Source organism: Megascapheus bottae, chromosome 7, assembly GCF_031878675.1.
Source record: "Megascapheus bottae isolate mThoBot1 chromosome 7, mThoBot2.hap1, whole genome shotgun sequence".
NCBI lineage: Eukaryota > Metazoa > Chordata > Mammalia > Rodentia > Geomyidae > Megascapheus > Megascapheus bottae.
The window spans coordinates 11,626,592-11,641,538 of record NC_143515.1 but is presented as its reverse complement, the minus strand read 5'-3'; the positions used below and the strand labels follow the sequence as shown (position 1 = coordinate 11,641,538).

General features: G+C 40.1%; 1 protein-coding gene across 2 annotated transcripts in view; it reads left to right on the top strand.

Moving 5' to 3' along the window:
• The window catches only part of Aff3 (ALF transcription elongation factor 3), a 539,479-nt gene that overhangs the window by 514,923 nt on the left and 9,609 nt on the right, over positions 1–14,947 (top strand). For both annotated transcript variants that reach the window (XM_090336509.1, XM_090336510.1), the window contains 2 exons: positions 4,507–4,570; positions 7,700–7,836. In XM_090336509.1, coding sequence (XP_090192635.1) covers positions 4,507–4,570; positions 7,700–7,836 — 201 coding nt within the window. The remainder of the gene's footprint in view (positions 1–4,506; positions 4,571–7,699; positions 7,837–14,947) is intronic.

The following is a 14,947-nucleotide window of genomic DNA, read 5'->3' as shown; positions in this document are numbered from 1 at the left end:
AGCATGGTAGAGTCTATTGTAGCTGCCAGAAGAGAGTCAGAAAATTACATGTGTTACTTATCTACATGTACTATTGTGAGTTTTGTGATTCAGTGAACATATCAGGTTTTAAAAATTGCATTAGTATGTTACAGATAAAATCAGCATTGATTAAAGAGCCCATATTAGGGACTGTGAGCCACAGCCATGTATAAGAGTAATTCAGATTCAGAAGCCCCATGAAAAATAAACTGTCATAGCTTATTGCCCAGAGAGTATCTGCATGGGAATTACTATGCTTTTCAAATGACTGTTAGTGACAAGGTCCACAAAACAGGACACTAAGAAAATGACCAAACTTACACACTGGAGTGTGGAACAGATAATGATGTGGAGAATTTCAGTTTGTCATAAGGATGCTCTCTGCTTCATTAGTTGTGATGCTGTACCCCATCAGAAAGCATTTCTGTTTCCTAAACTCAGAGAAAATTCAGTACCATTCAGAGAGGATTTGTTCACCATCTTTCCTGGGCCTAAAACTGCCATATGGTGAAGACAAAAGAGGCCAGCAGCATAGTCCCTGCTGCTAATGTGCCAGTAAGCTAGTTACACACATGGAGTGACTAAAATCTAGTACACCAAGACCATGATGAATGCCAGCAGTGGAATGTAAACAAGAGGTACTATGCAAGATCAGAAAGACAGAGCTGAGCACAGACCAAAGCTACTGGGATGTCCCTGATGATGGTAGAATTTGAAGAGTAGTAACGTTTGGCTTATGGTAGGCATGCAGTGAGCATCAAACTAGTAAACATAGGTAGGAGAGAGTATGGAAGAGTTTCTAACACAAGGATATCATCTCAGCAACAGGAAACCAACCAAGACTTTGCTAAAGGACCTTGGTGAATAAGCGATGCAGTTAGGCAAGATTACTGAAAACCTAAACTGAGATTTGACCTCAAAAGCCATGAGGGATCTTAGGTCCATGAGCAAAGATGGTCCCATAATGAAAGGAATGCTTTACAAACATTGTTCAAGGGGTAAAGCTCAGGATCGATTGCAAAGGAATCAAACTAAGAGGCCAGAGGAATCAAACTGAGAGGCCTAAGAATCGCAGACATGATGAAAGCCGTTTTCGGGGATAGAAGAGGTCTTTGAGAAAAGAGAAGAATGAGTACAAGGAAGTACTTGATAACAAGGGAGAAGTGAATGAAGACACTTGAACTCCTCTAGATAATAAATAGGTCTGGGACCCCACTGCTACTGAGGAGTCAGATCAACTCATGGCTAGGGGTGCGGACTCTGGGCTTCTCCATGGTGATATGAAGCCAAAGGACAAACACAAACTAAATATAGAGACTAGTAAAACTGGGGTAGTGAAACTAGTCAATATGCTACTGTAATGGTGTTATGCATTTGTCCAAGCCTATAGGATACAAAATGCCAAGAATAAGTACTCAACTCTGGACTCTGGATGATAATGATTATCAGTGTATGATCATCATTTGTAACATGTACCACTCTAGTTGGGTACATTGATACTTGGGGAGGGCTGTACATATGTGGCAGATGGTACATGGAAATAGTGTAGTTTCTCCTCCGTTTTGCTGTGAACCTAAATGGGCTCTTAAAAAAAAATAATGAGCTTGGTGGCTCACGCCTGTAATCCTAGGTACTCAGGAAGCTGAGATCTGAGGATCAAGGTTCAAAGCCACCCCGGGCACAAAAGGACTTGAGACTCTTATCTCCTCTAGAAAACAGGAAGTGGGGGTTGGCTCAAGGGTAGGGTGGTAGCTTTGAGCTGAAGAGCTCAGGGACAGCGTCCAGGCCAAGTTAAAGCTCAATGACCCACAAAAACATAATAATAATAATAATAATAATAATAATAATAATAATAAAGCTATCCTAGCTACTTAGAAGGCTGAGATCTGAGGATCACAGTTCAAAGTCATTCGGGGCACTAAAGTCTCTTATCTCCAGTTAACTACTAGAAAACCAGAAGTGGCACTGTGGCTCCAGGAATAGGGCAATAGCCTTGAACTGAAAAGCTCAGAGATAACGCCTGGGCCCAGAGTTCAATTCCCACAACTGACGAAAGAATAAAAATAAATAAATAAAATAATGAAGCATATTTAAAAGTAGAAGCAAACAAACAGTAGTAATAGCAAAAAAATAATGAAATTGAAAGAATTGGAACCAAAGACTGAACAATCAATATGTAAACATTTTGTAGACAAAGAAGTAAAATCTACCCCTTTAAGACAACTAAAAGAAGTATAGACATGAAGGAGATGAACTAGAAAAAGAAGAGATACGTGGAACAGGGCCTTTATGTAATGGAAACCTTCAACACACCAGTGAGAGGCCTAGCTAGAGGGAGGGAAAGATTCAGACCGGAATAGGATTAAGAATGGTGAAGGAAGTTTGTACACATTGACAAAATCCTACAACTAGAGTTAAGTAGCCCACAGTATTGACAATATTTTATAGAGAAATAAAGGACCAGTCAGGAGTTTGGCCTAGTGGTAAAGTGGGCGCCTAGCATGCACAAAGACTCGGGTTAGATTCCTCGGTGCCACACACATAGAAAAAGCAGGAAGTGGTGCTGTGACTCAGATGGTAGAGCTGTAGCCTGAAGAAAAACCAAGGACAATGCTCAGGCCCTGAGTTCAAGCCCCAGGATTGGCAGGAAAAAAAGAAAGAAAGAAAGAAAGAAAGAAAAGACCGGAAACTATATTTTTTCCTTGCTTTAGCAAGCTTTACCCCAAACTAATTATTTACTCAGCCATGTGGTGGCTCACACCTGTAATCCTAGCTACTCAGGAGGCTGAGATCTGAGGATCAAGGTTCAAAGCCATCCCAGGCACAAAAGAATCTGAGACTCTTATCTCCAGTTAACCCCTAGAAAATGGGAAGTGGGGTCTGGCTCAAGGACAGGGCGGTAGCCCTGAGCTGAAGAGCTCAGGGACAATGCCCAAGGCCCAGGGGTAGGGTGGTAGCCTTGAGCTGAAGAGCTCAGGGACATTTCCCAGGCCAAGATCAAGCCCCATGACCCACAGGAAAAAAAAAAAAACTAATTATTTGCTCTAAGATACTGATTTGTTTGATTGATTAAATGTGATAGTTTATTATTAAGCAATGTTTATTATCATAGCATGCCTTGTTTTTCTAAGAATTTTAACCTCTCGAGAGGTTCTTAGCTCTGACTACCTGCTATAATAAGATAAAAGACTTTTTAATAACCTAAAATAAGGCAGTTTAAAAGAAGCTTATCACACTAGGTTCAACAACTTGTTACTTAAGATCACTGTTGCATTCTATCTCCCAAGTCAAGAAGTCGAGGCTCAGAGTTGGTATTCATAAATAGGTCAGCCTTATTGATCACATAAAGGCCCAGAATACAAAAACTTTCATGTTGATGATACCTAAAGGATGTAAACCTTATGTAACTTTTTTTAAAAAGCCAAGTGCCAATGGCTCATGACCATATTTCTAGTTGTGCAGGAGTCTGAGATCTAAGGATTGCAGTTTAAAGCCAGTCTGTGGAGGCACTTAATCTCAAATTAACCACCAAAAAGCTAGACCTGAATCTATGGCTCAAGTGGTAGTGACAGTCTTGAGCAAAAAAGCTCAGGGACAGCACGAGGGCTCTTAGTTCAAGTCCCAGGACCAATACACACACACACACACACACACACACACACACACACACACACACACAATTTACAGAATTTATCTGCTGACTAAGCATTTAAACATACTGGTCAATGAGGAGTTTAGTATAACTTGGGATCTTTATTCACACTCAGACCCGTCTCGGGATGAATTACTTTCATCTCCTAGAAGAACCCATGTAGGCCAGGGTTATTGCTTTAATAATGCATATGTCTGCTGTTAATGTTTACCAGCTAGCTAATCAGCACTCTAGAGGATACATGCATGTTTGCATTGTTACAAGGTAGACATCACTTTACAGTTAATTTTGGTACAAATGGAACATAATTGTAAGGCATTCCATTCTTGCATCTTTCACAGTGAGGTTTTAAAATAAATATATTCAGCTGCCACATAGGTACCATGTATACATAGAATAGACACTTCTATGCATAAGGATGCATAAATACTCTCCCATACACCCTGTGCACATGTGTTTATTGCAAGACATACTTGCAATCTTTACATTAAAGGGAATCATTTTGTGTAAAATGTGTGCAATTAAAAAAGTTCACTCTTTAAATTATACAATAAAAATCCCTATTTACAAATTAAGCACTGAGAGACCATGTTCAAGCTACTATGAATGCAGAGTATCTGCATATATTGCATGGACTTTGAATTGCTAATTTAAGAGAAAGAAATCATAGTGTCTAACATATAGTCATTTGGAAGTGTGAAAAAAGACTTGATGCCATGCTAAGCAGAGTGTTTTATTTTTTTAATTGTGCTTTATGTTGGAGTAAAAAAAAGAATATTTTCAAGAGTTGTTTCACTTAAGCAATAATGACATTTAATATTCTCTCCTTGTAGGCCACGCAGTGCAGATTATTTTATGCAAGAAGCTAAACGGATGAAGCATAAAGCGGATGCAATGGTGAGATACGTTCATCCAAATTATATTTGTGCTTCAGCTTCATCACTGGGGCAATAATGTTGGGGTAATTATAAAATCTATTACAAGGATGGCTGGGCCTGTTAAATGGAGAAATGTTTATATAATCAAGGGCTCATAGCTGAATAAATTATGACTTTAACCAATAATGTCTGACTGGGAGAAAGTCCAGGATAGAAGAACATTTCAATTTAGTCCTAAGACTTGAATTTTAACTAGAGCCAGTGGGGGGGGGTGGTAGTTTTGTTTTTGTTTTTGTTTCTCCTTTAAGAAAAAATATAGATTTATGTTTTTCTCTCTTGCTAGTCTGACTGACCCTTGGCTTGGTTCCAAAAAATCAAATCTCTTTTTAGAAGAGATTCTTTTTTCATGTGCATCTGCCAAAATGAATGCTTCCCTGAACTGTACAACACAGCAACTATTATCTACTCGGAAAACCTTAGAAGCATCATGATTTGATGTTTTCAAGGAATAACATTTCTTACTTGGATAACCTCCTATTTAGGGCAGTTTAAAGCTTTCAGACAAGAAAAAGAAAACTTCTGATTTTTTTTAAGAGGTTATAAGATTGCTCCATTTTAAGGTCTCATCCAAGAGTATGAGTTCCAACTAGTGGTTCCGATATTATCCCTCCTCCCACCAGTGTTCAAAACCAACATGAGCTGGAGGCTGGAGCTGAAGGCTATATCTCCAGTGATTTCCAGGATTTTATTCCTGGTGAGCCCTAACAGTCCTCATCCCCAGTGCTACTGTTTTACCCATCATTTATTTCTATGAAATCAAGAAGTGCCCTGTCAGGTACACTGGAGGTCCTTCCACTACTCAGGAGATCTAAGGAACAAGGTTCAAAGCCAGCCCAGGCACAAAAGAACCTGAGACTCTTATCTCCAATTAATCTCTAGAAAACAGGAAGTGGGGCTGTAGCCTTTAGCTAAAGAGCTCAGGAACAGTGACCAGGCAGAATTCAAGCCCCATGACCCACAAAAAATAAGTAAAATAAATAAAGTCTCAGGTCCTTTTGTGCCTGGGCTAGTTTTGAACCTTAGATCTCAGCCTCCTGAGTAGCTAGGATTATAGGTGTGAGCCACTGTGCTGGTTAAAAAAAAATTTTTTTTAAAGCAGAATGAGGGCCAAGAGTTTAGCCTAGTGGTAAAGTGCTTGCCTAGCATGCATGAAGGCCCGGGTTTGATTCCTCGGTGCCACGTACGTAGAAAAAAAAAGCTGGAAGTGATGCTCAAGTTGCTAGAGCTCTAGCCTTGAGAAAGTCCAAGGCACAGTGCTCAGGCCCTGAGCTCAAGCCCAGGACTGACAAAAAAAAGAAAAAAAAATGCAGAATGAGATTTTCTACCCAGATCCATCCTCCAAGGTTTGTTTGTCTTAGTCCACTCAGTATTGATTGTTGTAAAAAAAAAAAAATACTCGTGTGTGTGTGTGTGTGTGTGTGTGTGTGTGTGTGTGTGTGTGGTTTTTTGTTTGCTTGTTTGCCAGTACCATGGCTTAAACTCTTGGCCTAGGCACTGTCTTTGAACTCCTTTTGTTTGAGGCTAGCACTCTACCACTTGAGCCACAGCTCCACAACTTTTTCTTTGATTAATTGGCGGTAAGAGTCTCATGGGCTTCCTGCCAGAGCTGGCTTTGAACTGCTATCCTCCAATCTCAGCCTCCTGAATAGCTAGAATTATATGTATGAGCCACTGGCACCCAGCTAAAAAATACTTTCTGAATGAAATGTTTTCCTTAATCTGAAAGTATTGCCAAAATTATTTATTTGTAGCCTATTTGATTTATAAGTTTTTTTTTATTTGATTTGCTAAGGAGAGTTCTATATTTTTGTCTTCTAAAGTATCTTCACTAATGAGGTTTCATTTAGTTTATAGTGTCAAGGTTTAGAGAGTGGTACTTAGATTATCTATACCTTTTTTTTCCTGACTAGTATGAAACCAGGTTGGATTTATGAGAATTTAAGATTATAACGTTAATTTATGATTATCTTCGATGATGTGGGGAAAATAAACATAAATTTAGATAATTACAGAGGATTTTAAAATACCACTTTTGCTAGGTACTCAGGAATGAAAATTTAAATACCACAATTCAGAGGTGGCTTATGTAAGAAAGTCCATGAGACTCTTAACTCCAGTTAACTATCAACACGCCAGAAGTGGAGCTGTGGTTCAAGCAAAACAGCTCAAGTACGGCACCCAGGAACTGAGTTCAAGCACCAGTACTGGCAAGCACACACAAAAATTACCATTTTATTGTTGATTTTCAACTTTGTGTCTTATTTGAGGTGAAGGAAACCCTAGAGTTTTATTCTCTCTCCTTCCCTTTTCTCATTGTTAAATGAGATCCGAATTGTTAGTGAAGAAACATTTAATAGGGAAATGTGGAGACATAAATGTCTCAGAAAATGGGCAAGCTGATAACCCAGGCCTTAAATTAGGAAAACATTTCAATGAAACTGCATTTGTCAACTGTACACCATATTTCACATAGACTGAGGGGTCAAGGAATAAAGATTCTAAACCATTAGAATAATGGCAGATGCTAAAGTGGCCATGAAGCTCGGAGCCCAGGAGACAGTCATCACCTGGATTTGGTGCCATTCTGCATGGAGCCATTTGCTCACTTGCCACACGTAATTTGAGAAAATAACTGGAAAATGAATTACAGGAACCCACTGCCATCTGAGGGAGCTATGTCCCAAGACCCTTATGCTTATCACACATAGTATCAACCCCTTTCATATATCATGGGGTTTTTTTCTTTTATGTGCATACCCTTGATAAAGTTTAACTTACAAACTAGACAAATAAGAAATGGCAATCATAAGGTAGAACAATTACAATAATAAGCCATAGTAAAGTGTATTTAAACTTTTTGAATTATGTATTACTGCACCTTTCCACTTACTATTTGTATACTATGACTGTCCATGGAGAAGAATTGTGGCTAGGGCAGGTGACTTGTGTCTATTTCTTTCTTCTCTCCAGTTTGCTCATAGGATTTTGAAACTCAGAAGCTGGGGACCTGAAATAAAGTGTAGGGATTATGTGGCAATACTGTTAAAACTACATTATTAAGGAAGACACTAGTACTTGTGTTTCTCAGGTGGAAAAGTTTGGAAAGGCGTTGAACTATGCTGAAGCGGCCCTGTCATTCATTGAGTGTGGAAATGCAATGGAACAAGGCCCCATGGAATCCAAGTCTCCTTATACCATGTACTCAGAGACAGTGGAGCTCATCAGGTAAGTTCTGCATTCTGGGGGAGCGGTGGCTGTAGGTAAGCAATATAAGTACTGAAAAAAAAAAATGAGGAGAAGCCAGGGGCGGTGTGGCTCACACCTGTAATCCTAGCTACTCAGGAGGCTGAGATCTGAGGATCGCTGTTCAAAACCAGACCAGGAGACTCTTATCTCCAATTAACGACTAGAAAATGGGAAGAAGAGCCGAGGCTCAGGAGTAGGATGGTAGCCTTGAGCTAAAGAGCTCAGAGACAGTGCCCAGGCCCAGAGTTCAAGCCCCACAATGACTGCCAGTACAGTGCTTGCCTAGCATGCAAGAAGACCCAAGTTCAGTTTCTCGGTACCACATACCTAAAATTTTTTTAAAAAAGCCAAAAATGTTGCTGTGTCTCAAGTGGGAGAACTCTAGCCTTGAGAAAACCCAAGGACAGCACTCAGGTCCTGAGTTCAAGGCCAACAATGGCAAAAAAAAAAAATGAGAAAAGAATGTCAGCCTGGGGCCGGGAGTTTGGCCTAGTGGTTAAAGTGCTTGCCTAGCATGCGTGAAGACCCGGGTTCAATTCCTCGGTACCACATACATAGAAAAAAGCTGGAAGTGGTGCTGAGGCTCAAGTGGTAGAGCTCTAGCCTTGAGAAAACCCAAGGACAGTGCTCAGGCCCTGAGCTCAAGCCCAGGACTGGCCAAAAAAAAAAAAAAAAAAGAATGTCAGCCTGCATCATCAGCCATGGAGCACCAGTGTTTATCACCACAAGACAATGAATGGTTTGATTTTGCAGCTTGCATTTTCTTTGTCTGCATGAGGCCAGAGCAGGTCCTAGAAGCCCTGCCAAGAAAGGAAGCTGTGTCTAAGTAACCTGTGACACGTCTGTTTTTTCTCACTGGAAGCCACAGTACTGGTACTCATTTCACCTCTAGGCTGCATTGCAAACAATATGGCTCAGTGAAAAAAACACTTAGAAACCCCAGGTACCGGTGGCTCCTGTAATCCTAGCTACTCGGAAGGATGAGATCTGGGGACTGAGGTTCAAAACCAGGCTAGGTAAGCAAGTCCTAATTAATTAACCAGCAAAAAAAATCAGAAGTAGAGAGTGCCAGCCTTGAGCAAAAAAGCTAAGGGACAGCACCAAGGCCCTGAGTTCAAGCCCCAGTACCAGCACATGCACACGCACACACACACACACACACACACACACACACACACACACACAGAACTACCATTATGATCTTGTTATCTCACTACTGGGCATGTATTCAGAATAAATGAAATTGGTATGCCCAAGAGATATCTATACTCGAATTCATTGTAGTCCTATTCACATAGTCAAGAATGGAAACAATCTGGGGATCCTCAACTGGTGAGTGGATAAAGAAAATGTGGTACGTGGACCTAATGGAATATTATGTAGCCACAAAAGGAATGAAATGCTTTCATTTGCCACACCATGGGTGGAACTGGAAATGATTATGTAAAGTAAAATGAGCCAGGCACAGGAAGATGATTTCTACATGATTTCACTCATGCACAATATAAAAAAGATGATGTCACAAAAACAGTGCAAAATAGTGATTAACAGCAACAAGAGTGAATAGGAGGGAAAGAGGGATTGGGAGGGAAATATTTGTTCAGGCTAACATTCTCAGTAATCTCCCATTATAAGCATTGTCAAGACTTCATTTAGGTAAGCCAGACAGTGGCAGCATGCCTGTGATAACAGCTCTGTGGGAAAGCTTCAGGAGGAGGATCAGAGTCTGAGGCTAGCCCTGGGTAAATCTTCCAGACTGCCATCTGAAAACAAGAGAAGAAAAAACAGGGCCAAAGGTGTGACTTGGCTCTGGTGATAGAGAATACCTGCTCTTGCACTAATAAATTCAAGCCTATACCCAAAGCCTAGTGCTTCCAAGTGCATACGTTCATACACACATACATATGTAGATGCACATGTGATATATTTATGTATATATGGTATCAACTGCAGATGACTGTAGGTAACTGAAACCGTGGAAACCCAGACCTCAGCTAAGGAGACACGGCTGGGTCTAAAACCTGACTTCATCAGTGAATGTTTCAGGAGTGCATAAAGCACTTTGAGGGAAGGTAGGGAAGCACTCTATACTGTTCACTTGTTCTGGTCTAAATATAATTCTAGACACAGGCTTCATCTCCCAACCTCAGTTAATCACTCAGTGTGAGCATGACAGGAAGTCTTGACAAGACACCAAGAGTGTGTAGCTGGAGATGCTTGTCACAGGCACGTCCTTAACAAACCTCTTGAGGACCACTGAGGCAGCTCCGTCCAGTAACAAAACAGCTTAGGATTTTAGCCAGTTACTAATGGCATGGGACGATGTCTGATGTTCGTAGTATGAAATAATTCTTCCTAAGCCTCACTTGAGACTTTCCCTAGTCTGAGATTTTATTCAGCCTCTACTCAGGTGGGTTTTTTTCTCATTTGTTTTACAATTATGTGTAGAGGTTTCCAGTCATCTTGGGTCATCATCTTTTAGTTCGCATTGGCCCAAAGAAGCTAGGTGGTATTTTCCTTGACTCTCATTCAATCAGTAGTTTCCAGCCTTTGAAGTGCCTTCACAACATCAGAGAACATCTTCAAACAGCATTGCTCAAATATGCCTTGAGGGTCAGCCCTGCCCAGCCATTTTGCTCATTAAAATATGTCCACTCCCAGCGGTTCCTTCATACTGCCTTCCTATTTGCTATCATATTTGCAGCAGAAAAAAAAAAAGACAGTGAAAACCTTTGACATGACTGGAGGTGATCCTAGATGTTCTTATCCCATAGCCAGGGAGCACGAAGGTGAGACTGGGCAGGTGCTAAATAAGAATGTACTCTAGGATCCCTTGAGCACAGGTTTGTGCTCTTGTTTTGTCTTATTTGCTCATGAAATATTCCCAGTCTCTGATACTTGCTAAATATTTGAGGACTAAGCAAATGAACAAGCCTCAGGGCCAACAGTGAGCTAGACCTACAGTGTCACATCTTACTTAAAAACATTCACACTTAGGATGAATTAATGCAACTCACTTGACACTATGTTGGATATGAACCTTACAACTTGAGGAAAGGGGAATGGGAGGGCTAAGCAAGAGAAAATCAAGGATGGGGTAATGGGGTGGAGGGAGGGAAACGGAGAAAAACATGAGAAGGGGTATCAGTGTGGGAGAAGTAATGCACCTACCACCTGATGAATGCAACTGTAATCCCTGACAATAAGAAAAATTACTAAAAGAAAAGTACTGTCCAGGAGTTTGGCCTAGTGGTAGAATGCTTGCCTAGCATACACAAAGACCCAGGTTCAGTTCCTCGGTACCACTTACATAGAAAAGCAGGAAGTGGTGCTATAGCTCAAGTGGTAGAGTGCTAGCCTTGAGGTAAGTTCAAGGACAGTGCTCAGGCCCTGAGTTCAGGCCCCAGGACTGGACAAAAAGTATATGCTCATTACTTATGTAACTATGATCTACTCTCACCCTACCCTGCCCCCCCCATGCCCTCTCCCCCCGCTTATCACCTTTTCAATAAAAATCAAGTTTAAAGATTAAAAAAATAAAATGAACAAACAATCCGAACAACAATAAAAAGCCTGATGCCAGCACATACCAGGCATAGCAGGGCTGTCACACCTGTTGGGACCGACCACCAGTGTAAGTCACCTTACATAGGTAGAGAGCATAGTACTTGTTCTTAGTACCTCAGATTGAGTATAGTCTCACTACCCAAAAAATTTTACCTGAGTTAGAAAATAGTGTTAATATAGTAGTATGGCTACAGGTAATAATGCAGTATCATAAGCCAACAGTCAACAGCTCACACCTCAAATCCTAGCATCTCAGGATTGTGCTTCCAGGCTAGCCCAAGCAAAAGTTCTCCATCCTCCATCACCAGTTAACCAGTAAAATTCAGGACTAGATGGATGACTCAAGTAATCACCAGCCATGAGCATGGAAACAGAGTGTGAGTACAGGCCCTGAATTCAAGTTCCAGTACCAGTACAAAAGGAACAAAAGGTATTCTGTTTTCCAAAATACCTACAAGAGAGATTTTGAATGTTCTCACCACAAATAAACGATCTGCGGTGAGGCAGTCATATGACAAATTTGCTAACTTGGCCAATATATACATGTATTGAAATGTGAATTATACCTCCTGAGTAAGTACAGTTATGAAGTGGAAAAGACACTCCTTTCTCCCACCGAAAGATACAGAAGAGCCAGGAATGCTGGTGTAGGGCACTCCTCCCCACAAGGGAGAGAGCTCTCTGCTTCACCAAACAGCTCCAGCAGGCAGAGGAACAGAAGGGGGCGGGGCAGGGAATGGAGGATGGCTTTCACAAGAGTGCAGCCTAGTAAGTCTCCTCTCCTGCTTCATCGCACCTCAGGCAGCACCACGAGGGACCACTTGTGGCACAAGTCCACTGAGCAGACAAAAATAACACCAGGAAGGCTCTGAAAATTAAATGACTGGATCCATAGCCCCAAAGTAGCCCAAAACTAGATATGGCTGCAATGTTTGCTAACAGAAGAGATTTGAATAAGAACCAGCATCCCTAACATAGTATTGCCAGAATGTCCAGAGCATAATAGAAACTCACCAGACCTTGAACCAGGAAAATCACAACTGGAATGAAACATAACCTGATTCCACGGTGAATCAGGCATTGGGATTATCTAACAAGGATTTTTAGGTTTTGCCAGTCCTGGGACTTGAACTCGGGGCCTAAGCACTTTCCTGGGGTTTTCTCAAGGCTAGAGCTCTACCACTTGAGCCACAGCACCACTTCCAGCTTTTTCTATTATGTGGTACCAAGCAATCAAACCGGGTCTTCTTGCATGCTAGGCAAGCACTCTACCACTAGGCCAAACTCCTGGCCCTAACAAGGATTTTTAAGCAACCAAGAGACAATTACAATTCTCTTATAACACACTCACTCACACACACACACACACACACACACACACACACACACACAGATAATCTTGTCAGAGAAGTGAAATTCTTAAAAAACAAAATGGAAATTATAAAACTGAAAAATAAAAATAACAAACAAAACAAAATCACTGATGGACTTGATAAAGAGTAGAAACATAGCAGATAGACTCAAGCAAGTTGAGAACAGCAAGTAGAATTTACCCCATCTCAACAACATAGAGGAAGTAATCTAAAAAGACAAAGAATAGATCCCCAACATCACCTTAGATCTAGTCTGCTTTCTGCTGCTATACCAAAATAATAAATATTGGGTAAATGATAAGTAATAGAAATTAAACCCCTGGCTCTGGAGGCTGGAAGTCCAAGAGCATCTGCTGGCCCCCAGTGAGGGCTTTCATGATGTATCAAAACATGGAGGAAAGGCACAGAGAGAAAGGTGCTCCAAACTCATCCTTTTTCATCAAGCCACTACAAACACAGTAACAAAAGACATCATCTTTACATCATTGGAAGCCCAAAAGAACTGAAAAAAGACAGTGGAGTATTTGAAAAAAAAGATGGCTGAAAATTATTAAATCAGACACAAACCTACAGATTCAAGAAGACAAGAGAAAAGAAAAGATAGGATAAATCTAAAGAAACCTATCCTGGGACATATCATCACTGCACTTCTGCAAAAACAAAACAAAATTCCTGAAAGCTGCCAAGGAGTTAGGGTGCCTTGCCAATGAGAACTCACTGCTTGAGATGACCACAGACTGCTCTGAAACTGGAGAGGCCAGAAGTGGGTAGCAAGACATTTCTCAAGAGTGAATGACTTGTCAAGCTGTGAACTGCAGATTTGGCAGAACAATTGTCCAAGAATGAAGACAAATAGAAATAGTCTCAGTTTATCTGTCTCTCACGGACTCCCCCTTAAAGATTGGCAACTATAGAAAGGACATGTCAGAGCATCCAAATAGAACAAAAATATAAATATATTTAAGAATTGATCCACCTCTTGAGTTTTATAAATCCTATATGATGGACATAAAATTTATGACTATAGACATAATGTTTTATTACATAGATTAATATGTATCTATGACATACAAACCCTCGGCCTAATTTTAATTATGTTCTAAAATCTAAGTGCCAGTGATTGTAAATAGATTGAATACTTGTTTGATAAATACATCAGTTGAAATATGATATAAAAATCATTGTTAATAAATTCTTTAATAATATAAAAATAATAGGCAAAAATAATAATAAATCTTATATGATGAATGAAATAATTACACCACCATTTGATTACCTATGTAGTGTCATTTAAAAGTGGTCAGGGCTTCTACACTTCACTCAAAGTGGTAAAAGGTTGATCTCAATAAATAGTTTGGTAAATCACTGTTCTGGAGATACATACAATATATATATATACATACAATATATATATATGTGCAGAGAAATACACTTAAAACCTACAGATCTTCATACTGAAGAATTAAGGATGATAATGGCACTTAAAATAGAGCAAATTGCAAAAAGCCAAAAATTATGTTTTAGTTTTTATAAAACTAAGATGATCTCCACAGCAAGGGTAGTGCTAGCTTTATTTTATAGTGCTAATTTTATTTTATAGATAAAGTAAATGGGGGCTTTGAGATTTTAATAGTAATAAGTAGCCGAGCTAGGATTTGAACCTAGAACCCTCTAGCCATTGCACACTGAGTCAGCCCACTGATGACCTAGTATGTTAATAGAAAAAAGCAGGGGCCACAGTCCCCTAACTCAAAGAAGTAAACAGATTTAAGTGCAGTCCCTAAAAGTCAGACCTGTTGCCCAGGTCTGTAGAAAATATAGATAGATAGATAGATAGATAGATAGATAGATAGATAGATAGATAGACAGACAGACAGACAGACAGACAGACAGACAGATAGATTCAAAATATATGCAGACACTGAAGCTGCCATCAACGTAAGAGTTACAGGGGGGTAGACAAAGCCCCTGGGTGAAAAATCTCTAGAACTGAACTTTTCCTCCATCTGTCAGCCACTTAGATATAAAGCAAAATTTAGAAAATTGGAAATGTTGTCATCTACTCAAATAGTTCTTGAGTTGGTATCACTCCTGACAATCTTTAGCATTCAAAGAAAATCATGTTATTCTTGTCACATTGATAGTGTCGT